Source organism: Phocoena sinus, chromosome 3 (assembly GCF_008692025.1).
Source record: "Phocoena sinus isolate mPhoSin1 chromosome 3, mPhoSin1.pri, whole genome shotgun sequence".
NCBI classification, from domain to species: Eukaryota; Metazoa; Chordata; class Mammalia; order Artiodactyla; family Phocoenidae; genus Phocoena; species Phocoena sinus.
In genome coordinates this window covers 66,402,944-66,430,575 of record NC_045765.1, presented here as the reverse complement: position 1 = coordinate 66,430,575, position 27,632 = coordinate 66,402,944, and the positions used below count along the sequence as shown (strand labels likewise).

Sequence of the window (27,632 nt, the reverse complement as noted above, 5' to 3'; positions counted from 1 at the left end):
AATGGATAAACAGAAACAACAGTATGTAATAAAAGAAAAAAAAACTATAAATCTTGGTAATATTTTAATATACAAAAATTATGCTGACTCAACAGGAACATATATGCGTTATGCATATTAACATATGTACGAAAGGCTTCCATATAGCTCAACGTACCCAGGGAATAAAATTTAATTCTTATGCATCATAAACTTGTCCTGAAATTAATGTTCCAGTTACTTTCCCTAGAATATAACCTCTGTAGAAGCCAGGACTTTGTCTTTCCTACAATGGTATCCCCAGAACCTAGAATAGGACCTGGATGAGTAGGTATTCAATAACATTTGTTGAAGAAATAAATACATGAAACAGGGCTGACTCTTCCCCTTGACCTCTTAACAGCACCTTAAAGTCAAAACTGGATTCATTTCGTGCCCATTCTCACCCCACACACTCCCACCCCCACGAAAGAATCTGATCTTTCTTTGTATTACCTAATTCAGTTAAAGGTGTTTCCATCCACCTAGTCAATAAAATGAAAAAACAGGAAACCATCCATGATTCCTCCCTCATTCCCATTTCTAGGACTAGTTGGTTCCCATATCCTGTCAATTTTGTCTTGCAAAAGTTTGATCAATACTTTCCCCTCTCAGCATTCCTGCAGTCCTGCTCTGTGCAGGTCTTTGTCATTTCTCAACTAGATTATTGTGTTGGTTCTCTATTTAGGTTTGCTGACCCAAATTTTTCTCCCATTGGTCCAGTGTTATTTCTAAATGCCCATCCACTGGCTAAAAATATGACCCATTATTTTCTTCAGAATAAATTTCCTTAGCATGGCCTTTCAGAGTTTCACAGTCTAAACCGTTGCTATGCTTGAGGTTTTGTCTCTTTCCACTTTGCACATTTGCCATTCAGGACGGACCCATACTTTTTTTTTTTTTTTAACATATTCTTTCCTCATATAGATGTCCAAAAATTCCGCTACCACAGCGCATATGGGCTGCACTAACTTTCCCCTTTCAAACTCAGCTAGAGCAGACCCTATTGCCTCTCCTTAGACTAAAGCTTGGGCTCAACTCTCCAACCCATACTTTCTAATTTTATGGCTTTTCTCAGGCTTCCTCTGCTTAGAAACTCCTGCCTCCTAGCCCATCTCATAAAATTATAATTATCCTTCACACTTTTCCTCTATTATTAATTCATCTTCCAATAAGCTTCTTCACTTGAAGTTAAAATGGTGACTTCTTAGTTACACCTTTGCTACTAATAGTATTTCTCAAAAAAAACCCTCCAATTTTAAAAAGATATGGAACAATATTAGTGTAGGAGTTTAATAGAAAATAGCAAAATTAAATTAATATTTAAACATTATATAATAACGGACATAAAATGTAAGCAGATAAAACCTTTTACTTCCCTTGTAATTAGATTAAGTCAAAATAACTATAAAAAACTGTAAGATGTCATTTTACACCTTTCTGGTTGGCAAAATATAAAAGTTTGATTTAAAAAACAGGATACGCTAGGAGATATGCACTCTTAAACACCTTGTAAGAATGTGAGTTGGTACGCCTTTTCTTTTTTTTTTTACATCTTTATTGGAGTATAATTGCTTTACAATGGTGTGTTAGTTTCTGCTTTATAACAAAGTGAATCAGTTATACATATGTTCCCGTATCTCTTCCCTCTTGCGTCTCCCTCCCTCCCACCCTCCCTATCCCACCCCTCCAGGCGGGCACAAAGCACCCTTTTGTGATAACATCTTTCAAATTTGTAAATGTAGATATCAATTGGCATTGATAAGATTGTTTCTTTTGTGGGCCTGTTTGTTTCTAACTCCTCAGTTGCCCCCATTTTCATTGTCTCATTAGAAATTCAGATTCAAACAGGAGTGGAATCCTAACAGGAATGGGTAGATTTTTTAGTAAATAAATCTTGTTCCCTTTGGTTGTATGCCATGAATTTGTTTCTTCTGGACAATGTGGCTTGTTTTTCTGGAAAAGAAAACTTATGAAGGGTTCAAGTGAACAAGCTGTCTACAGCCAGAGGATTTGGAATGTCTGGTTAGGAAATGTGAAGCAGTATTTGTCTTCAGGCAACGTGCATTCGTACATATGGGCTGACCTTATCGGAGAATATTTGAAGGAAGTGGCTGTAAGGCTAGAGACATTTCTGCTGCTGTATGCCTATCAGTGACAGCAGCACAGGGTAGCTTGGAGAGCAAAGTGCCCTCATCCCCCAAGCCACCCCGGATAAAACCATGAGCTAACTTAACACTGTACTTTCTATGAAAGCACAGGCCTAGACCGGTGCCCTGGTCACACCCAGCCATCTGGATTGGCCCCAAAGCCTCTTGTCTAGAAATTCTGGAGCCACTACTGAGGCTCATTAAGACCTGAGTTTTACATCTCTACCAACATCGTGGGAGGATCAAGCCATAGGAAGTAATAAGAAGTGAGGGAGGGAGGTCTGGCCTTTTTGGTTGTGTTTTATTTTTAACCTGACTTGAAAAGGACAAAGGTATTTTCACTCAGGAGGATAACGTATACCTGTAATTGGTCTTCCTTTAATAACCCCACTAAATAACAAATTTCTTTCATTCTTTTTCATCTTAAGTTGATTTTCCTTTTCTATATATTAGATGGCCAAACTGTTGAGTGACAGCTGTTTTCTTGTCTTTGCTACTCCTAAGCATGGACCTGGTTCTTTCTCATGGTTGCAGTCTAGGAAGCATTTCTGCATCCTCCTTGAACTGTCCTGTAGTAAACCCTCAACATAATCATAGACTCCCAAGTTCTTTTATTCTGAGGGTCATGAAACAACTTCACAACAGATGGACTACAGAGGAGGTCAGCATTTGTCCAACTTGAGAGTGAAATCTGAATTCCCTAGTCCCCTGAGTCTGTTTCCATATCCGTACTTTCCCTTTCTCAATCCACATTTTCCTCCCATCCTTTGGCTATTCATACCTGACCCTATTTCCTCTAGCATTCATCCTTTCTTCCTGGAAAGCCTGGGTTGCTTTCCTTTCCAGAGTCATTGTGGCATAAGAACCCAGACCTGGAGCTAACTTTTGGGGTTCAAAATCCACCTCTGCCACTTAGTAGCTATGTCCTCTTACCTAAGCTCTGCCACTCGCCTTGGCCAATCTTCTCTGCCTCAGTTTCCTCAACTGCAAAATAAGGATGCTAATAAGAGTCTCTACCATGTAGAATTCTTATGAGATTCTCATGAGTTAATATAAGTAAAGTGCTTAGAATAGTGCCTGACATAGAGAAAACACTGAATAAGTGTCAACTCTCATTATTACTGCAGAGACACTTAGTTCATTTGGGGAAGAAAGGTGGTGTCCATTGTAGAAACTGGAAAAACTTTAGTTATGTAAATTTCACATGGAAGCTAGAACATACAATAGAGCAATTCACCACCTACCCTGAGATAAAGGCTTCTGTGTAAACATTAGAAATACTTATTTCCTACCTCGAATTTATTTGAAATTAGTAAGTACAGATTGCCTTATTGTGCCTTAATACTTGAGCTGGAATTTCTACCTACTATTTCACCCTCATGGCACTCCCAGCCCAGCCACAGCCTAGGGCACAGCCACAGGGGCTGGACGCTGGCTGCATCTGGCTTATTGCTAGGGGCCCACTCTGATCTAGGGCAGTCATAGCCCTGGCTCACCTCTGTTTTGGAGAATTTCTGGAAGATAGTCAGCCTCATGAATACAAGAATACAGAAAGAGCTGGTTTTCCTGGGATGTTGTGATTTCAGTACCCCTAAGAGAACATTTCTCTACTGCCTAGTATACCTAATCTCCATCATTAGAGATTCATTCTCTTGGCCTTAAGTTTCTTCAGCTTGTAAAAATCAAAATGTCACCAAATGATTAATTTATACCTGACTTGGGTTAGAGACACACAAGACCCATGACAGGTGGGAGAGATACAAGATGCAGGGAGAGGAAACAAATCTTCAACTTCTCAGTGATACATTTTCCTAAAGCCAGTCCTGCTTCCTAGCCTGAATCAAGACCGACAGCTCAGGATGTTCTAAGCTAAGAAAAATTTCTTGTGAAGAAGAATCTCTCAAGACAGGACTCAGAAAAGCCAAGTAAGACCCTTCGAATCTTGAGTCACAATAAGGTCACTTGAATTTATCATACTTGGCCACACATCTGCACTCAGAAAATAGCAACAAGAGTAAAAAAGGGAATCTATCTGCCTTTTCTGATAACATTTGCCGATTGACTGTGAAGCAATAGTTTATGGCTTTAAGGATTATACAGTGTGGGATCAGTGCTGCCGCCTAAGTCTGCCAGTTCTGTGATGTGGTTTCATGATCACGTTTAATCCCCTTACCTTTGGCAGGTGTAGAGCCATCAGGAACATTGAGTATAGCTGGGTAGGTTATTCTGTGAACAAGGCCACCCAGCTGACTGGCAAGTGTGGACTAGTATCCAGCTACATCCTGCTCGCCTAGCTGAGCACCTTGACTCGGTAAAGGATCCCCTAGAGGAACGGGTACTTTAAAAATTCTCTCAAAAGATACTCTCATGGCTAACACAAAGATGCACCTATCTCCATGGGGCACCTTTTAGTAATTCCCACAAAGGTGCTCCATGGGATGCAGCAGCAATATCAGAGGACATTTTGAGCTGCCTAGAATTCTAATCCCCTTACCTAAGAGGGGGAATTCTCCATTATGTAGGTCTTCAAAAAAAGGAGAGCCACCGGGCCAAGCAGGCCAGATTACCTTCCAGGTTCCCTTGCAGCCAGAGTGAAGGAATACAAGCAACCAGATGCACATTCCCTGCACTGTGAATTGGGAGTTGAAGATGCACAGAAAAAGTCAGGGGCAGGAGCAAATTTCAGTTTCCAAAGCAGCAGAGGCAGGGGTAGCGGGAGCTGCAGCGAGCATCCCTCATTCAGGGCCGTAATGAAGGACCTGCAGGCTGCGCTGCCTGCAACTCTAAACTAGTTCTGTCGAGTGTTTGCTGTTCCGGCTGCTGCAAAGTCTCCCTTGTGACCAATATGTTTCCCAGTTTGATTCTCCAAGTTTCTCGGCAGTAAATTTGTTTTGTATTTAAATTGGTCTCAGTGGTTTACAAATAAGAACCATATGCAGCAGGGATCAGCACAGACTGCTTTGGTTCTCGTACCTCTCTATCTTTTAGAGCTAAAAGTTATCCTAGAAAGGTTATCAGACAGGACTCTTCTCCTTCTTACCACCACACACATAGGTATACCTACTTCTTCTGGGTTAACACCCATCTGGTTTTAGATCCCATTCTCGCACCATCTCAGGAATCTTAGAATATCAACTATTCACTTCTTTCTTGTATATTTAAACTCACCCTCTCGCTAGATCCTTCCTGTTAACATTTGGATATGACCACATAGCACCCAGTTATGTAAAATGATTTGCCCTGAGCCCACAGGCCTGTCTAGCTATTGGTGTATCTCACACAATTTATTTACCAACAGGGGTGCCAGAGAACTCTGTGTAACAATAACAGATTCTAGGTCTGCCATGAGATTCTAAAGGTTGTAAATATTTATAGTAATAAGTATTTGGTGAATTAGGATCTCTAGAAGTAGGACCCATGATGCCTATTTTAAACTTTTCCTGCTAGAACTCAATGTAATTTTGAAGCCTAAGGAATTATATCTTAATTTCTAGAAAAATTTTCCACCATTTTTACCTCAGATACTGCCTCTCCTTCATTCTCTCTTCTTTCTTTCTGGAAAACGTGTTAGACTTACCTTGGAGATTCTCCTCCCTACCCTATGTTTCTTAAATGCTCTTCCATATCTCCCATCTCTTCATTTCTGTAGGTTCTCATGAATCCCCAGATTGTCTACCAATGTCTTAATTCTCTTGTCTTTTAACACATACATTTTTCAATGATCATAGTTTTTATTTTCAAATTTTTGCTTGGTTCTTTTGCATACTTTTTCTTTTTCTCTATAATCCCTTATTTTTATCATAAGAGCCTCAAAATTATTTTTGAACATTAAAACCCCTTTACTTCCTCTATTGTCAATAGTTCCTGGGTGTGAGTTCTTCTATTCGTTGTGTATACTGACATCCTCTCACTCATTGCAGTAAGTCAACTTTTGTGCCTTGTGATTTTGGTCTGTGAGCTTATCTTCAGTGGGAATAGCTTCCATGGGAGCTCCAAACATTCAGTTCCAAGCTGGTCTCTCTTAGAACACTTCATGTTTCATTATTTCTGAACCGTTTTAAAAAGTATTTTTGGCTAACAGTTTCTGTATGACAAGTATGAATCAGAATCACACACCATACATGACATGGATTTGAGATTCATATTTCTCCAGGATGATTCTTTGCCACACATTTCCTCCATTCTTGCATTGTCCCTGAATTGGTAGGTGGTATCTTTGTAGCCATTTTTCCCAACTGAAAAGCCTCTTCCTAGCTCAAGGGAATATGCAGGGGAAGGACAGCCCTGTTCCAGTTCCTAACTGTATACACAAGGCCTACAAAGCTTGACTCCCATTCCTAACTGACCATGACAACTCCCACCCCTAAAGGTTTATGTCTGCTCACAATATCCCTGCAGGCTGCTTCATTTCCACTCCTGTTCATGATTACTTGCTTTGAGTTTCCTTTGCACTTTTAAGACCCAGATATTTTACTTTCCAGATTTGGAGCCATATATATATATGTTTTTAGACCTGTAATGTATTTTTCTGTGTTACCATATGACTTGAGTGGAAAGGATGAGTCCCCAAATCAATTCTATCTGTCATATTGATCCATAGTCTGGATTGCCATTTTAACAAACTCACTAGGCACTTCTTATAGACACTAAAGTTTGGAAATCATACATCAAGTTTGGAAGTCACTGCATGATGGAATTCAATACTTTCTCTTTCACTACTACCCCCTCCCCAAACCACCCACAAACACAGAGCCAATCACTCAATCAAATATTACTTCCTAAATATTTTTGTCTTCCTATTACTCCTCAGTTCATTTGGACCATTGAAATGCTTTTATAACTGAAATCCCTGTATCTAGACTTTCTCCCTTAAAATTCTACTCACCTCAGGCCATGAGGGTGATCTATCTATAGCATGCATTTGCCCAAGTCTAAAATACTTCCACTCTCTGGAAAATAAAGCCCAAACTTCCCAGAACTGTATAACAGATCATGCATAATCTAGCCTTTATCACTCTTGCTTTTTATCTTGATATCGTGAGCTTGACCTCATGAAGATTCCTACATAGACAATGTTTATGAATCTCAGTCTTGAGCATACTCGGATGACCTTGTCTACATACCTCTTTCTTCACTTATCTCACTCCTATTTATGTTTCAAGACTCAGCTAAGGCAATATCTCCTCTAGGGAACCTTATCTGACCCTCCAGGCAGGGTTAGGTGTCCCTCCTCTGTGCTCCCAAAGGACCCTATACATACTCTGCCATAAAACATTATATTGAAACTTTGTTATATATTTGTTTATTTCACAAGACAACAGCTTCCAAAGAGAAGGGATTATGCTTTAGCTTTGTATTTCTAGCATCTAGTTTTGAGGCTGGCACATAGTAGATATGTTTGTTGAACTAAATTATTATTGAGGATCTCACAAAGCCAGCTCTTTCTAATGAGCTTGATTCTTTCTTAAAATTTTATCTACTTTGGAAAATTTTAACCTGGTCAGAAAAACATATCCTCAAAAGTCATAGACTAAAAAGTTTTCTAGTCGTTTATGCACTTGGAAAATTGGGATTAGTCCAGTAGAAACATTCAACCCTTGATAATATGCTCACTTGGCTCCCACAGGTTGATAGAAATGTCACCTCTAGTATAATTTCTTATCTAATTTACAGATTTTCCCTAATTTACTCTGTCATAGAAGATAGCAATAACAATCCCATTGGAAAATAAGAGAGAAGTAATTAGATACCATCTTTTCTCTCTTTAAAATTATGCACAGTGTGACTCCAGTTTCAGATAGAAAAAAAAATAAACAGAAATAAATGATCAAAGACTGTCTAGGAACTATACTCCACATTAAGCTTCTCAGTCAACTTAAGATTCCCCCTTTTCATATATTGGAATAGCTTGGCATTACCTTGGAGTACTTTGAGGTCCCATAAAGTACTTTTCCCCCTATAATGCACCAAAATTAAGCTAGCCAGCAAAGATCTTTGAGGTGTTTTGTGCCGCAAAAATGACATTTCTTTTTCTTCTCTAGTGTGTGTGTGTGTGTGTGTGTGTGTGTGTGTGAATGTGTGTTAAGTGCACACAGGGATTATCAAGGGATTTAGAACATTTAAGAAGCACAGGTTCCTTTTTTAAAAAATCTTGAATTACTTTTAAAAAAGAAAAAGAAGATATAATTTTAAAGCTAAAAAAATGGAGATTTTCCTGAAGTGTCCTTTTCATTGTGTCTGTTCCCCACCTCACCCTGAATATTCGAGGCTCAAATCATTTAAACAGAATGAGTTAATTCATCCATATGTAAACCCTGAGGTGGTTTAAAAAATTCCATTTGTCATTAGAGAGTGAATATCAAGGCACTCGCCTCAGATTTCTGTGTTGTTGACAGACTCGGGAACAGAACTTAAAATTTTCCTGCTAGATTTCTTTGAAGCTTATGAAAGTTGATGAAATAACTTTGAACAATGCAATGAGTGTGAAAGCAGGTGTGGGAATTTTCCTCAGCTGCTATGACCTGCAAAGAGTTTCAAGGGAGTTCAGAAATCAGAGGGACTGAGGTGTTTTGCACCAAGTCTGGGAGCGAGGGAGTGCTGGAGCTCTGAATGGCTCGGTGCCCTTTGGTACTTTGATTACTATCTCTTCATATTTACCCTAAGAACGGAAGCTGATGTACTTCACAAATTCCTTAAGTGCACTGCCATAGGATAGTGTGATTTCCAGAACCAGAGATTCTTTTGCTCCAACTAGTTCCTTTCTTTCTACAGCTGAAACTGGTAAACTAAAGAAAAAATAGACGTTTTGTGGACCAAGCCCCCATGGAAACCTCCCCATCTGCAGCTTACTGTGATTGCTGCTCTCCCAATTCCCAAACTCACATTCCTGCCTGCCCTTGGATATATGAGCACACAAATGTCCACAGGAAACTCATACTGCCTTTGTGGCCAGCACTTGGCTCTTGTCTATAGGTACTCCTCCAGTCAACCTATACAGATATGCATATCAGAACCAACCAGAAAGCTTAAAAACCAGATTATCAACCCCATACCCAAACTCTTTCCAATTCTGATTGAGTAGAAGTAGAGAGAAGCTTGAGCCGATGTATTTCTTTTCAAAATTCCTCAGATGGCTCGGATACGCAGATGTCGACGTATAGAGCAGAAGGGGAAGCCTTAACAGCCCCTTTTTGAAAGGGCAGTTGAAAGAGAAAGGTTCAGCATTGAATTAGCTTGTCTGATAATCATCTGCTCCTCTGTGCTGCTTTTCTGACAACCACTAAATATCTATCAAAATTTACCTATTTCTTAGGCTACTGCATTCTCGAGTTATATCTGCCTGATGATCCCAGGCCTGTTTGTCAGTGGGGTTTTACATTTCCTAACAAAAGAGTTGTAAGTCATATTGACAGTATCATTGGACTTTCCTTTATTAAAAAGGAGGGAGGCCCTATGTCAGACATAAAATAAATGCCTGATTTAGAAATCTTTGATAGAAATCTTACCAAAATCATTTAATAATATCTGAGATGGCTTCTAAATGACTTCCCAATTTGGGACCAATGTTCTTGGTTGACAACAAAAACAAAAAGTAAACATTTTTAGTAAATGAAAATGCAATTTGTAATTAAAATTTTCAGTTCATCTAGGAAAGACAAGTGCTTACCGTACTACTATGATCGCTACTGCAAGAAATGTCTTCAACACAAAGACAAGAGGTACAAGCAACATGTGTCCTTCAGTGGTTGAATGGACAAACAAAATCTGATACATACATTCAATGGAATATTATTCAGCCTTTAACAGGAAGGAAATCCTGCCACATGCTACAACATGGATGAAACTTGAGGACACTATGCTAAGTGAAACAAGCCAATAAGAAAAAGACAAATACTGTATAATTCCACTTATGTGAGGTATGAGAGTAGGCAAATTCACAGAAACAGAAAGTAGGAGGGGGAAATGGTGAGTTGTTATATAATGGGTATAAGAGTCTCAGCTCTGCAAAATAAAACAGTTCTGGAGATTAGTTGCACAACAATGTGCATAGATTTAGCACTACTGAACTGTATGCTTAGAAGTGGTTGTGATAATAAATTTTATGCCACGTGCTTTTTATGACAATTAAAAAGGGAAAAAATTGCCTTCAGTTGAAAAGCCAAGTGCATTTGTGACTCAGTAATTGATATTGTCAGTTTAGATAAGGCACTATAGAATTGAAATTAGAGAAAGTAGCTGTCAGCTTTAACTTCAACACATGATATTTGAGCAAAATTAGGGAGCATATTATTCATCTATCCATTCTTTTAGATGGTTAAAAAGTATTTACTTGTTGTGCATCTCCTAAACTTTAGTTTCATAAAGGCTTGGCTGGCACTGAGTCAGCCTCATTCTTATCTAGAGGGGATTAGATTCAGTCCAGGGTGTTCCAAGGATGTATTTCTGGGGAGATGACATTTCCAGATCTGGGTGGTCTCCTGTCAAGTCAGTGTTGTTCCCCCTATTACTAAGGATGACCTGGAAGTTCAAATCTAAAGAAGTATTGATCAAATATTTCTCCTGTGGGTTTTCTGGGTCAGGACCAGAACAGAAAACTCACCATTTGTCTAACATGAGAAATCTTCAACTTGTTCCTGATGAACAACACATCTGATTATCCCTAAATCTTACAATCAGTCTCAGACTCTGGAGAGTGTGACACCAGAAGTCAATAGGGAGAGATGAGGCAAGTAGCTTTAAGCCCAGTACACATGTTCCCCTCCCTATGCATTATCCTCGCCCATCTCAGAAACAAAGGTGTGTTGATGGGAACAGGCTTAGAGGTCTACCAGATAGGACTTTGAGATCTACTTAAAGACTCCTGTTTGGAAGTTTAGATTCATATGCTATCTTTTCACTGCTAGCTTTCTTAACAGAATTAGAGAAAACACCTTGCAAGAGACGGAAATAAGAGAGACAGACTCTTGAGTCCAAAAAACCAAGGAACAATCCATATCTGGTGACTTGTCTTAAAACAAAGACATTTGTCTAGACTTGTTGGAATATGCAATCTGAAACTTGCAAATACCTACATAGCAAAAGTTCCAATGACTGTCACACCTTCCCTCCCCCACAACCCTTGACTCTTTGCATACTATTCACAATGCCTCTTTCAGTGGGGTTATGCCTTTGCAACATCATCTTGAATGCACAAAAGTCGATTCATATACAGCATCAGATTCTGAAATTAAACTTTTGTTCTAAGGACTATTGAAAGTAACTACACATAATCCAAATATCCTTATCTCACCACCTGTGAAATGTGGCTTCATGACATAAACAAGACAGCTTCTCTAAATAGTGGAGGACAAGACCAAATAAACTGGGCGGGTACCTTCAAGATGGTGGTGGCGTAAGACATGGATATCACCTTCCTCCCCACAAATACATCAAAAATACATCTACATGTGGAACAACTCCTACAGAACACCTACTGAACGCTGGCAGAAGACCTCAGACTTCCCAAAAGGCAAGAAACTCCCCACATTCCTGGGTAGGGCAAAAGAAAAAGCAGAGACAAAAGAGTACGGACGGGACCTGCACCTCTGGGAGTGAGCTGTGAAGGAGGAAAAGTTTCCACACACTAGGAAGCCCCTTCACTGGCACACATGGGGGCTGGGTGGGACAGGGAAGCTTCGGAGCCACGGAGGAGAGCGCAGCAACAGGGATGCGGAGGGCTAAGCGGAGAGATTCCCGCACAGAGGATCGGTGCTGACCAGCACTCACCAGCCTGAGAGGCTTGCCTGCTCACCCGCCGGGGTGGATGGTGGGTGGGAGCTGAGACTTGGGCATCGGAGGTTGGATCCCAGGGAGAGGAGTGGGGTTGGCGGCGTGAACACTGCCTGAAGGGGGCTAGTGCGCCACAGCTAGCTGGGAGGGGGTCCGGGAAAAACCTGGAACTGCCTAAGAGGCAAGAGACCATTGTTTTGGGGTGCGCGAGGAGAGGGGATTCAGAGCATCGCCTAAATGAGCTCCAGAGACGGTCGCGAGCTGTGTCTATTAGCGCAGACACAAGAGACAGGCATGAAATGCTAAGGCTGCTGCTGCAGCCACCAAGAAGCCTGTGTGCAAGCACAGGTCACTCTCCACACCTCTCCTCCCAGGAGCCTGTGCAGCCCATGACTGCCAGGGTCCCGTGATCTAGGGACAACTTCCCCGGAAGAACACACAGCATGCCTCAGGCTGCTGCAACGTCACACTGGCCTCTGCTGCCTCAGGCTCACCTCGCATTCCATACCCCACCCTCCCCCGCCCCGACCCCCCCCCGGCCTGAGTGAGCCAGAGCCCCCAAATCAGCTGCTACTTTAACCCCGTCCTGTCCAGGCAGGAAGAGATGCCCTCAGGCGACCTACATGCAGAGGCGGGGCCAAATCCAAAGCTGGACCCCAGGAGCTGTGCAAACAAAGAGGAGAAAGCAAAATCTCTCCCAGCAGCGTTAGGAGCTGTGGATTAAATCTCCACAATCAACTTGATGTACCCTGCATCTGTGGAATACCGGAATAGACAACGAATCATCCCAAAATTGAGGTGTTGGACTTTGGGAGCAACTGTATTGGGGTTTGCTTTCTGCATCTAATTTCTTTCTGGTTTTATGTTTATCGTAGTTTAGTATTTAGAGTTTATTATCATTGGTAGATTTGATTAGTGATTTGGTTACTATCTTCCTTTGTTTTACATATATATATTTTTTTCCCTTTTTCTCTTTTTGTGAGTGTGTATGTGTATGCTTCTTTGTGTGTTTTTGTCTGTATAGCTGTGCTTTTACCATTTGTCCTAGGGTTCCGTCTGTTGGGTTTTGTTTTTGTTTTTCATAATTTTTAGCACTTGTTATCATGGGTGGATTTGTTTATTGGTTTGGTTGCACTCTTCTTTCTTTCTTTCAATTACTTTTTTAGTTTTAATAATATATTTTTTAATTTTAATAACGTTATTTTATTTTATTCTTTACCTTCTTTCTTTTTTGTTCTCCCTTTTCTTCTGAGCCATGTGGCTGACAGGGTCTCAGTGCTCCGGCCAGGCTCTGGCTGGAGCCTCTTAGTTGGTAGCGCTGAGTTCAGGACATTTGTCCACCAGAGACCTCCCAACCCCACATAATATCAAACAACGAAAGCTCTCCCAGAGATCTCCATCTCAATGCTAAGACACAGCTCAACTCAATGACCAGCAAGCTCCAGTGCTGGACACCCTAAGCCAAACAACTAGCAAGACAGGAACACAACCCCACCCATTAGCAGAGAAGCTAAAATCATAAGTTCACAGACACCCCAAAACACACCACTGGACAAGGTCCTGCCCACCAGAAAGACAAGATCCAGCCTCATCCACCAGAATACAGACATTAGTCCCCTCCACCAAGAAGCCTACACAACCCACTGAACAAACCTTAGCCACTGGGGGCAGACACCAAAAACAACAGGAACTATGAACCTGCAGCCTGTGAAAAGGAGACCCCAAACACAGTAAGTTAAGCAAAATGAGAAGACAGAGAAATATTTAGCAGATGAAGGAACAAGGTAAAAACCCAACAGACCAAACAAGTGAAGAGGAAATAGGCAGTCTACCTGAAAAAGAATTCAGAGTAATGACAGTAAAGATGACCCCAAATCTTGGAAATAGAATGGAGAAATTACAAGAAACATTTAACAAGGACCTAGAGAACTAAAGAGCAAACAAACAATGATGAACAGCACATAAATGAAACTTAAAATTCTCTAGAAGGAATCAATAGCAGAAAAACTGAGGCAGAAGAATGGATAAGTGATCTGGAAGATAAAATAGTGGAAACAACTACCACAGAGCAGAATAAAGAAAAGAGAATGAAAAGAATTGAGGACAGTCTCAGAGATTTCTGGGACAACATTAAATGCACCAACACTCGAATTATAGGGGTCCCAGAAGAAGAAGAGAAAAAGAAAGGGACTGAGAAAATATATGAAGAGGTTATAGTTGAAAACTTCCATAATATGGGAAAGGAAATAGTCAATCAAGTCCAGAAAGTGCAAAGAGTCCCATACAGGATAAATCCAAGGAGAAACACGCCAAGACACACATTAATCAAACTATCAAAAATTAAATACAAAGAAAAAATATTAAAAGCAGCAAGGGAAAAGCAACAAATAATAAACAAGGGAATCCCCATAAGGTTAACAGCTGATTTCAAAGCAGAAACTCTGCAAGTCAGAAGGGACTGGCAGGACTATTTAAAGTCATGAAAAGGAAAAGCCTACAACCAAGATTACTCTACCAGCAAGGATCTCATTCAGATGCAATGGAGAAATTGAAACCTTTACAGACAAGCAAAAGCTAAGAAAAGTCAGCACCACCAAACCAGCTTTATAGCAAATGCTAAAGGAAATTCTCTAGCCAGGAAACACAAGAGAAAGAAAAGATATACAAAAACAAACCCAAAACAATTAAGAAAATGGCAATAGGAACATACATATCAATAATTACCTAAAACGTAAGTGGATTAAATGCTCCAACCAAAAGACACAGACTGGTTGAATGGATACAAAAATAAGACTGTATATATGCTGTATACAAGAGACCCACTTCAGACCTAGGGACACATACAGGCTGCTGGGATGGAAAAAGCTATTCCATGCAAAAGGAAATAAAAAGAAAACTGGAGTATCAATTCTCATATCAGACAAAATAGACTTTAAAATAAAGACTATTATAAGTGACAAAGAAAGACACTGCATAATGATCAAGGGATCACTCCAAGAAGAAGATATAACAATTTTAAATATTTATGCGCCCAACATAGAAGCACCTCACTACATTAGGCAAATGCTAACAGCCATAAAAGGGGGAATCAACAGTAACACAATCATAATAGGGGACTTTAACACCCCACTTTCACCAATGGACAGATCATCCAACATGAAAATAAGGAAATGCAAGCTTTTAATGACACATTAAACAAGATGGATTTAATTGATGTTTATAGGATATTCCATCCAAAAACAACAGAATACACTTTCTTCGCAAGTGCTCATGGAACAGTCTCCAGGATAGATCCTACCTTGGTTCACAAATCAAGGCTTGGTAAATTTAAGAAAATTGAAATCGTATCAAGTAATTACAGGAAAAAACCTGTAAAAAAATACAAATACATGGAGGCTAAACAATACACTACTAAATAACCAAGCGATCACTGAAGAAATCAAAGAGGAAGTAAAAAAATACCTAGAAATAAATGACAATGAAAACATGATGACCCAAAACCTATGGGATGCAACAAGAGCAGCTCTAAGAGGGAAGTTTATAGCAATACAACCCTACCCCGAGAAACAAGAAACATCTCAAATAAATAACCTAAATTTACACCTAAAGCAGTTAGAGAAAAAAGAACTAATAAAACCCAAAGACAGCAGAAGGAAAGAAATCATAAAGATCAGATCAGAAATAAATGAAAAAGAAAGGAAGGAAACAATAGCAAAGATCGATAAAACTACAAGCTGGTTCTTTGAGAAGATAAACAAAATTGTTAAACCATTAGCCAGACTCATCAAGAAAAAAAGGGAGAAGACTCAAATCAATAGATTTAGAAATGAAAAAGGAAAGTAACAACTGACACTGCAAAAATACAAAGGATCGTGAGAGATTACTACAAGCAACTAAATGCCAATAAAATGAACAACCTGGAAGAAACGGACAAATTCTTAGAAAAGCACAACCTTCCGAGACTGAACTAGGAAGAAACAGAAAATATAAACAGACCAATCACAAACACTGAAATTGAAACTGTGATTAAAAATCTTCCAACAAGGGCTTCCTTGGTGGTGCAGTGGTTGAGAGTCCGCCTGCCGATGCAGGGGACACGAGTTCGTGCCCCGGTCGGGGAAGATCGCACATGCCACGGAGTGGCTGGGCCCGTGACCCATGGCTGCTGAGCCTGCACGTCTGGAGCTCTGCAACGGGAGAGGCCACATCAGTGAGAGGCCCACGTACCGCAATTTAAAAAAAAAAAAATCTTCCAACAAACAAAAGCCAGGACCAGATGCCTTCACAGGTGAATTCTATCAAACATTTAGAGAAGAGCTAACACCTATCCTTCTCAAACTCTTCCAAAATATAGAAGAGGAGGAACACTCCAAAACTCATTCTATGAGGCCACCATCACCCTGATACCAAAAACAGAAAAAGATGTCACAAAGAAAGAAAACTACAGGCCATTAGCACTGATGAACATAGATGCAAAAATCCTAAACAAAATACTAGCAAACAGAATCCAACAGCACATTAAAAGGTTCATACACCATGATCAAGTGGGGTTTATCCCAGGAACACAAGGATTCTTCCATATACACAAATCAATCAATGTGATAAACCATATTAACAAACTGAAGGAAAAAAACCATATGATAATCTCAATAGATGCAGAAAAAGCTTTTGACAACATTCAACACCCATTTATGATAAAAACCCTCCAGAAAGTGGGCATAGAGGGAACTTACCTCAACATAATAAAGGCCATACACGACAAACCCACAGCCATCATAGGTCTCAATGGTGAAAAACTGAAACCAGTTCCACTAAGATGAGGAACAGGACAAGGTTGCTCACTGTCACCACTATTATTTAACATAGTTTTGGAAGTTTTAGCCACAGCAATCAGAGAAGAAAAAGAAATAAAAGAATCCAAATCAGAAAAGAAGGAAAAGTGTGACTGCTCGCAGATGACATGACACTATACATACAGAATCCTAAAGATGCCACCAGAAAACTACTAGAGCTAATCAATGCATTTGGTAAAGTAGCAGGATACAAAATTAATGCACAGAAACCTCTTGCATTCCTATACACTAATGATGAAAAATCTGAAAGAGAAATTAAGGAAACACTTCCATTTACCCTTGCAACAAAAAGAATAAAATATCTAGGAATAAACCTACCTAAGGAGACAGAAGACCTGTATGCAGAAAACTATAAAACACTGATGAAAGAAATTAAAGACAAGACAAACAGATGGAGAGATATACCATGTTCTTGGATTGGAAGAATCAACATTGTGAAAATGACTAGAGTACCAAAGCAATCTACAGATTCAATGCAATCCCTATCAAACTACCAATGGCATTCTTCACAGAACTAAAACAAAAAATTTCAGAATTTGTATGGAAACACAAAGACCCCGTATAGCCATGCAGTCTTGAGAAAGAAAAACGGAGCTGGTGGATTCAGGCTCCCTGACTTTAGACTATACTACAAAGTTACACTAATCAAGACAGTATGGTACTGGCACAAAAACAGAAAGATAGATCAATGGAACAGGATAGAAAGCCCAGAGATAAACCCATGTAACTATGGTCACCTTAGCTTTGAAAAAGGAGGTAAGAATATTCAATGGAGAAAAGACAGCTTCTTCAATAAGTGGTGCTGGGAAAACTGGACAGCTACATGTAAAAGAATGAAATTAGAACACTCCCTTACACCGTACACAAAAATAAACTCAAAATGGATTAAAGACCTAAATGTAAGGCCAGACACTATCAAACTCTTAGAGGAAAACAGGCAGAACACTCTTTGACATAAATCACAGCAAGAACCTTTTTGATCCACCTCCTAGAGAAATGGAAATAAAAACAAATATTAACAAATGTCACCTAATGAAACTTAAAATCTTTTGCACAGCAAAGGAAACCATAAACAAGACCAAAAGACAACCCTCAGAATGGGAGAAGATATTTCCAAATGAAGCAACTGACCAAGGATTAATCTCCAAAATATACAAGCAGCTCATGCAGTTCAATATTTAAAAAAAAAACCCAATCCAAAAATGGGCATAAGACCTAAATAGACATTTCTCCAAAGAAGATATACTGATTGCCAACAAACACATGAAAGGATGCTCAACATCACCAATCACTAGAGAAATACAAATCAAAACTGCAATGAGGTTTCACCTCACACCAGTCAGAATGGCCATCATCAAAAAATCTACAAACAGTAAATGCTGGAGAGGGTGTGGAGAAAACGGAACCCTCTTGCACGGCTGGTGGGTATGTAAATTGATACAGCCACTATGGAGAACAGTATGGATGTTCCTGAAAAAACTAAAAATAGAACTACCATACGACCCAGCGATCCCACTACTGGGCATATACCCTGAGATACCATAATTCAAAAGGAGTCATGTACCACAATGTTCACTGCAGCTCTATTTACAATAGCTAGGACATGGCAGCAACCTAAGTGTCCATCGACAGATGAATGCATAAAGAAGATGTGGTACATATATACAATGGAATATTGCTCAACCATAAAAAGAAACGAAATTGAGTTATTTGTAGTGAGGTGGATGGACCTAGAGACTGTCTTACAGAGTGAAGTAAGTGAGAAAGAGAAAAACAAATACCGTATGCTAACACATATATATGGAATCTAAAAAAGAAAAAAAAATGGTTCTGAGGAACCTAGGGGCAGGACAGGAATAAAGACGCAGGTGTAGAGAATGGACTTGAGGACACAGGGAGGGGAAAATGTAAGCTGGGATGGAGTGAGAGAGTGGCATGGACATATATACACTACCAAATGTAAAATAGATAGCTAGTGGGAATCAGCTGCATAGTACAAGGAGATCAGCTCAGTGCTTTGTGGCCAACAGTGCTTTGTGGCCAACTATCCCTCCTGGGATAAGGAGGGTGGAAGGGAGACACAAGAGGGAGGAGCTATGGGGATATATGTATAAGTATAGCTGATTCACTTTGTTTTACAGCAGAAACAAACACACCATTGTAAAGCAATTATACTCCAATAAAGATGTTAAAAAAAAAAAAAGCCTTCTGGGTTAAATCGTGCACACACACACACACACACACACACACAAAAGACCCCAAAATTTTAACTAAAATCATAGCTGGATTATGAGGAGTGAAACTGAATTGAGGTTGTAAATGTTGCTTAATGTTTCCCCCAATGTTCAGCCACCTTCACAGAGCAGGACTGACACCTTTTAGTATGGAAGTTTTCAGGTGTGGCAAACCACTGCTATTTCTTGGGTCATCTTTAAAGATTTATGGTACAGGTTGCCCCAGTGGTCAAGAGCAGAAACTGCAAGAAAGCCCTATGGGAGAGACTAAGCGAATGATCACCAGATGGAAAGGCTTTCGAAAAACAAAGACAAATTTTGTTGCAGTATTGGAAACACGGTTTTCTTGTCATCAAATGGACACAGACAACAGTGTCACCAATACGAGATAAAATGTCATCTGTCACACATGCATCATCAGTACACATTCATAAGGTATCAGGAACGTGAACAGAATTGAGGAGGGCACTACAAAATGTCTTTGCAGTGAGACCCCCAAAGTGAGCTTGCCTTGCAGCACTTGGACAAATGAACCCTAAAGCAGTTCAGTTTTGATCACTGGGTTATATCTACAGTCATCAAGACTGTATATTTGTAATTTATTTGAATATCAACTGTTTGCTTTGTTCCTGTAGCATCTTTGAAGAATTCGATTTTTCTAACTGAAGGCCAGGACACAGTTTTAGTGGCACTTGATATCCCCTCTGAGTCTTTTTTTACAATATGACTTCCTATTTATTACAGTGGATAGCTGAGAAGAAACTGAGAGGAGGAAAATCAAGAAAAGAGAATGTTTAGGAAGCAATAATAACTGAACTGTTAAACACTGTCTGAGGTTTTAGATAAACGTAGTTGGTCTCAGCGTATGTGAACTATGTACCGTTGATTCTGTTGTCACTTCCCAACATCTGCTTCAGCAATTTATTCTCCTCACTTGAATTTATATTGTCAGATTAGTTTAATATTCAAGTGAATCCTCCCTTTCAAGTAAAAGAGTTAAAAAGACAAATCACGTCTTGAGCTAGGAGTCAAGCTGGATGCTTTAGCTCCTGGTGATTTCTCCATATGCATTTAAATGTCTTTAGTCAAATTAACTGTCAAACATGGCTTGCAATGAACCTGACTGGAAACTTTAAATTTTTTTAGGGAGAAACTTGAGATTCTTGCCTCTTATGAAATTATTTTTATTTCCAGACATATACCAGATTAAAGGTATTGAAAAATTAAAGAATGGACAAACTGCTCATTTAATTGCACCTAGAGAATATTTGACTAATAGATATCACTGTAAAGCCCTTTGCTCAATAATTCATTGCAAGAACCAACATCTCAGAAGTTCTACTTATAAAGAATAAATATCCTAAAATAATAATATCACTATCAATATTAACTAAACATTCACCCATACACTCAGTCTCTTACTTTTAACATCGTAAACATTTTTATATGAGATCAGATCCATTTCACCTTAAACTTAAAAATTTCTGCTCTAAAACTGTTTCAATTTTGCATTAAGAAAGCAGCAGTTTTTTAAAAACATTGTATTTCATGGGAAAGTAACACACATCACAGAGAACTTCCTACTTTGCTGCTTTCTCTAGTTTCTCTTAAACACTGTACAAAGCTATTTCATGCTATATGAGAATCATTTCTCCTATGATAATTTTCATCTCTTCTACTTAGATTTCCTTATGATTTGTTAAGCTGTTTTGAGACCAGCTCCTGTCCTCACTAAGCCTATATCCCCTATAATTTCACTGCTCTTAGGGAAGAGTGGTGTTTCTGAAGGAGAGGGATATTTCTTGGGAAGGTTAACTTAATTAGGTTCTTTATCACACAGAAAAACTCTTCAAGGTGAGTTAAGCAACTTGGTGCTTCAGGATCTTAATTTTTCAGTCCTCGAACACATGCTTGTGCTTTATGATTCAAGATAAGCCACAGATGGCCAATAGCTACAAATTTTTTCCCAGAAGGCAGCCTTAGTCCTAAGTTCCAAAGGAGTGCTGAGCACAGAAAAACAAAACAAATATCTGCCCAGTAATAAAGTCATTGCAGAGAAAAAGCTCTTCATTATTTTAATAATCATGTTGGAGGAGATAGGTAGCGCTGTCATAAGGCAGATATAGGAATTCTTTTTCACCACCTGTATATCCTGTCCTCTGATTTCTGTGCTCTTCCATTATGGATGTTTGCCTATGTTACCAACACCTGTAGAGGTGGGGCTGAGAAGCTGAAATTTCTTCACATACATCTTTGGCCCTTTGGGCTTTCTCTGTCGCCAGGGAGGGTTGGACTGAAAAACAGGCTTCCTAGCAGGCTCTGTTAGGTGTGTGACTTAGGTACACTTCTCCCGCCATTCTCAGGGTGTGATTTGAGATGGTAAGCCCAAAAAGTAGATTTGGCTTTAGCAAACACTGGCTACGTTTTCTTTTCACAAGACCTATTGAACACTCTATTTTGTTCTGTGCTGTGCTCAGCTAATATAATATAAAATATAATATATAATTAATATATAATATTAATATAATATAATATAAAATTATATTATATAATTTAATATAAATTATATAATATAAAAACCTATTTATCGCACTGTAGGTTCTTTCTCAAAAATCTCGGCTGCAACCATTGTAAAGCAATTATACTCCAATAAAGAAGTTAAAAAAAAATCTCGGTTGTCAGCCCAATTCATGTTTACTGGGTAAGAATGTTGAGGCAGGGTTACACTCACGTAAAGAAAGAACGTACAAGCAGTACCCGTTAATCTCAGGAATGGATTTGTTTTGAGTACTGATATTCTGATGCTATATGAAAGCAAGTTGGCCGGTAGATATTGGTGCAGCTTATTTTTTTGAAGTTAGCAGGATCTCAATTAGCTAAAAATTATTCTATCAAGTGTAACCCTCATATGTATCATATAGAATGACCTGAATCCAGTAATTCCTGTTAAAAGAGGGCTTTAAGGGAAGGCTGCCTGCCTATCACAACCACCCATGCTATAGAGGCCTTGCCATCACGCTTCAATACTACTCTTTTATCACCAACTCTGTTATATTGACTTTCTACTTTTACTCACTCTGTAACTATCCAAGGTTACCTTTACGAACCTAACAAAGTAATGGTGCTATTGATTAATGAAGCCTCATGTTACCATTGAAAATAAAAATCAGCATCTGGAATCGAAAGACCTTGATTCAAGTCAATTTAGCTACTTCCTTACTAGACGCCATGATTAGATCTACTCAAGCTCTCTGGGACCTCAGCTCTCTCCTCTGCAAAATAGAGACGCTAACGTAGATGACAATTAGGTTTCATCAATGAGCAGCGGCTATTGGGGCTGCAGGTTAAAGCTGACGAAGCCACAGGTGCAACCTGGTGTGAAGGGATCCCCACATCCAAGGCTTGCCATAGAGCACTAAGAAACATCCATGGAACATATTCATCATCCCTGGGCTTTTAAAATATTCACCTGAGGCAGTATAAACATAAAACAAAACAACAGATGTGAAACTGATTGTTTAAGCCAAGTTTTATCCAAATGCTGCTCTCACTTTTAATAGTTTCATTATTAATGATGGGTTGTTAGAAGAGAAGTGAAAGGAGAAAACTAGCTATACCTTCTGTATTCAAACCATTCTCTTATATGTCCTTGGTAGTGAGCATTTTATCAGCAGTCCTCTGGAGACGAAACCTACCTGTTATGTATGCTCTCTAAGTGAATGACGGTGGGCTGGATGGGGTAGATTTCAGACAAAATGGGAAGAAGCTGTGCTCTGGCAGGCCCAAGACAGAGATTCCACAGGAAGCAAGAGGCAGGGCCTTAGAGCACTCCTCATATCGTTCCAGGAAGGCAGCCACCTACTTTGCCTAGGCGTCGGGCCACCTCTGGCAGGAGATTGGATCAAGGCTATTTGCATGTCTGTTTCAGGACATTAAGTTTTGTCTACCCATACAAAGTAAGGAGGAGATCAATGCAATCAGGCAGAAAACGTAATTTAGAAGAAGAAAAAGGAGGAGGAAAAGAAGAAAGAAAAGACAAAATTTTGCTTTCAATGAAGTATAAATTTTATTTTTGGTAAAGTGTGACAGAGTCATCTGTAAAGAAGATACTTTAGTGTTTTAGTGGCCAGTTTAGAGTTTCCCTGCCGTGTTTCAAGGAATAAGGACAAAAACCAGAAAGACATACCCACTACATTGCAAACATAGCATTGGGTACTGTCATTTATGTGTTATGTCATTTAATCCCCACCAACTCTTTGAAATGGGATCTAGAGCCTGAAGATGTCATGCGTCTGGCCTAATTTCTCACGGCCAATATTTGACAAAGCCCAGCTTTAGAATCCGAGGCCATGATTCAAAGTGTGTAGAAAGACCAAGAAATTTTAAACAGTGCTGGCAACTCTGTGTTGAAACTCTTCTATAAATAGTTGCCTGATTATTCCTAATTCCCACTGACTTGGTATAATGCAAGCTATTCAGCAATGTGATACGGATAAATATTTCCTTTTCAAAACACTGCACAAATACATGATTTCCTCCCTCTGTCCACCCTGTAGGAGAAGTAGGAAAAGAGCAAGGTAATAGGAATTTACCTCTAAGCTATAAAGCCTTCCTATCCTTTCAGTAATCACTGAGGGGAGCTCCTGCTTACTAGGGAGACCATAACAGACTCCATTAGATTCAAGTACAACACTTGGGTTGCCTGGCTAGAGAATGCCAAAAAAGCAAAGGAAAATATTATTGTTACTGAAATCATTTGATGTCTATGACTAATAAAACACATGTTGGCAAACGGAATTTTTAGAAATGCCCAAAGGACTTGGTTAAAGCTATGAATTAAGAGCATACAGTAGTTCTGTCTGGAGAAAATTTAAAAAAGAAAAAAAAGACAATGCTGTTAAACTGTTTTAAACTTTATCTGAATAACCAAAAAGTCCAAACAGAAATCTTAAGCAACCAATCTAGGTCCTTTATTCAACTTTAAATTTAAATTTCCCCTCCCCTTTCTCTTACAGCTGAATAAGAAAGTTTATACATTTTGAGTCACATTATTCTTGAATTCTGAGGGACCCACAGGCCTTCTTGCCCAACATCTCACAAATACCAGAATTATCTCGAAAGTATCTCTGACAGCTGTATCCACCTTAGAGACTATGAGGGTTGAGGTGTCCATTCATGCAAGTGCTGTGTCCCTGGAGGGCTAGGGGTGGAAGGAATTGGGGGTAAGCCAGACCTCCAGTTACTTCTTGAACCAGGTCTCAGAGGTTACTCTGGGTCTGCCTGAAGATGTCCACCCAGGCAGGCTGTGCCCGAGTCTGCCCAGAGCAGGAGGTCTTTGCCTCATCCTATCTTGTTATGGATTCAAGCTCTAACTGCTGGAGGGTGCTTTCTCATGCTGTGCCACAATCTGCCTCCTTGTGTTTCCTCCACATTGTTTCTTATGCTCTCTCTGGAACAATACTGTTTGACTCAACTTCCTCTCCTCTTGAGTACCCCTTAGATAACTGAAGTCAACTGTCATAACTCCTCTATATACTGTCTTCTCCAAACTAAATATCCTCAGCTTCTTTCTCAGATCATAAGGCAAATAGACAAATATTATAACAATAATAAGAGACATAAAACAATAAGAGAAAGACAAAAAGGTGGTCTGGAAACAGGAATTTTCTAAAAGAGTTGTCTTTTTCGTAAGAGGGAAGAGATATGGGAACATATGTATATGTATAACTGATTCACTTTGTTATAAAGCAGAAACTAACACACCATTGTAAAGCAATTATACTCCAATGAAGATGTAAAAAAAAAAAAAAGAGTTGTCTTTTTAACTGAAAAGCTGAAAATTTTAAGTGATACCGAGGAGCGCTATATCTTTCCACTGAGTTCCTGTGTGCTATCCCTTAAGTCATCCCGTCAGGATGGAAATGTAGCTCGTTAAGGGTTTTACTTAATGACACCATGCCAGCTCCTAGGGATCAGCCAGCAATTCTCACCAACTTGCATTTATTTTTGCTTTATTTAGTATCAATGTCTACTCTGAGAAAAGTTTCTGGAAGAATATTTACCTGCATACGAATAGATGTGACACGTTTTCAGAATTTGAATACCACCTATTAAGAATTAAGGGAGGGGCAATGTAAGGAAACTAAATCCTTAGTTCTTTCTCCTCCCAAAATTTTATCATGTAAAATTTCCACATACAGAAAAGTTGACATAATTTTATAGTAAACACCTATATCCCTCATAGCTAGACACTACAATTGACACTTTGCTATCTTCACTTTATCACGTATCTATCAGTTTCTCTATCCATCCATCAGCCCGTCTTACCTTCCTACACGTTTCAGTGTAAATCGTGCTCATCAGTACACCAAATCCCTGACACTTCAGCCTGTATATCATTATCAGTTCTTTTTTGAGACTTTTCATTAGCACTCTGTTCTGAATCCCTCTTGCCATCCTTTCCCTCGTTCCCTCCACTTTCTCAATTTTCGTTTCTACATCCTTCCTCCCACTTTCCATCCCCAATGTCCTAAGTGGTAAAAGCAAAGTGTGAAAAATCTGAGCGTGGAGCCGTCTTGAAGCAGCATCAGGAAAGGCCCCTCACAGGTGTGATCGCCATAGACCTGGGATAGATGAGGTCTGCATGAACAAGCTAATGCAAACCAATTTACAAGACAGAGAAGTACAGATTAGCAAGACAATTTAATTTACTGTGAGAAACACAGCTACCAAATACTTAGGCACCTGCATCTCTTCATCAGCTCAGTCTCTCCCTGAACTAAGCTGCATGACAGGCCAAATGGTGAAGGGTTTAGGTGAACAGAGACACAGAGAAAGACAGTGAGTAAGAAGGTCTTAGTGACATGGAGCAGAGATCTTATCAGCACTGTTTTAACAGCTGGCCAGCACGGTGTCTAACACCAAAGGGGTGCTTCATAATTAGTACAATGATAAAATGAGCACATGAATGCTAACTGCCCCTCTAGCGGAACGTCTGTGGCTCAGGGCGCCTCTCACCTGGACGGGCTGAGTAAATTCTGCCCACTTCCACCCCTCTGACGCTCTTTAATGAAGTTCCATGACCACCATTCTCCTTTGAATAATGCATTTTCTTTTATCCGGGCATATGCCATTAATTAAGCTTTCATGAAGTCCTGTCTTGCTGTCTTTAAAATGAGAGGTCTGTGACTATCTAATCCCATCTTTGATAAACTGATTTTATTGGCTTTACTCTCAAAACAGGGAGTGATTCCCTGCTACCTGAGTCTACTGTTTTTAAAGATCGGGGAACACCATCTTCCCTGGTGAGCAAAAACTATTCCTTTCCTTATCTCAAGATTTATGTCTGATAAGAAATGTTAGTCGTTTATTTTCTGGGCTTCCTAATTACCAGCCCACAAAGACTTGGCAAGGTGAGCTCTTCAGTGGAAAGGCAGCAACACAAAAATGCAAACGCAGCCCTTTTCACAACAGACAGCTTCTCTGTAGTTGCAGAGAAATCCAAGTTTGATAAATCAAATCCAACGTGAGAACCATAAATGGAGCTTTCTAGTCATATAGTTTCAATGGGAATCCTTTGGTTATGTAACAACTTCTTAATGTAGTTCCTTCAAAGGTCTCGATGTCATAAATCAGATTATTTTATAGCAAGGAATTCCTGTCCTTGCTATCTCAATTGCTTGAAAACCCTCTTACCGCTGACCACTTTCTCTAAATAGATACCATAGTAAATATTTATAAACATCAGCATTTCGTGGTAGCATCACATGTTTTAGAGTTTATTTGAATGCAAACCATTATGCTGTTAGGGCAAAAGTGACAGGATCAAGGTGGTGATTATTTCATGTGAGTCTACGTACAGACTGGAAAAAAAATCAGATGGTTTCAGGTTTTGGCACTTCAATGGTAAAATGCAGACTGCCAACTAGAGTTCTTTTCTAATTGCCTCTATATATTAGCAGTCAAAACACAAGGCTCAGATCCAGATAAAAACCATTCAATAGGGTGAACGATACTATGATGCAGAGAGTAGGCTTTTATTGTTGGTGATTCCAGGTCTCTGACAGGAGCACACGTACCTCAGACAGGACTCAGTCTAGATGAACAGGGAGCATTTCATCTAAGCCGGCTTTCAAAGGCCCTGTTTGTTCAGACATCATTAGTTCTTTTTATTCCTTTGATGCATGTGTCTCTAGTGACGGAAACTCTTATTTTTTTAAGAAACTAAAGCACAAAAGGAAACTGGAAAAGCTACAAACTGATTTGGCAACAGCTAAGCAAGAGGCTGCCATCACAGTCCTGGAACTCAATGAGAAGATAAAGACTCTATGTGAGGGAAAGCCAGCCCCTAGAGGTCAGTATTACCATGTGACAGTCACACACTGGCCCTTGGTCCTAGGTGATGCATACAGCTTTTCTGGCAACAAAGCAGAAAGCAAGGCCACAGTGCCAGGCAGTGTGCTGGTCTGACCCGACCTCCATTCTGCATGATTAGAGACAGCACGCAAACTCCTAACTCCAGGCTGGTTGTGATTTCACAGTGTGAGAGGCAGGGGATGAATAAGCGGTTCCTTAAAGAAGAGTCTCTGAGACTGAAGAGGGGACTGAAA

The 27,632-nt window shown here is 39.6% G+C and overlaps 1 protein-coding gene across 1 annotated transcript in view; it reads left to right on the top strand.

The window, feature by feature from the left end:
- The window catches only part of CCDC192 (coiled-coil domain containing 192), a 196,579-nt gene that overhangs the window by 102,486 nt on the left and 66,461 nt on the right, over window positions 1-27,632 (top strand). Inside the window, exon 6 of the mRNA XM_032627983.1 lies at window positions 27,244-27,376. Coding sequence (XP_032483874.1) covers window positions 27,244-27,376 — 133 coding nt within the window. The remainder of the gene's footprint in view (window positions 1-27,243; window positions 27,377-27,632) is intronic.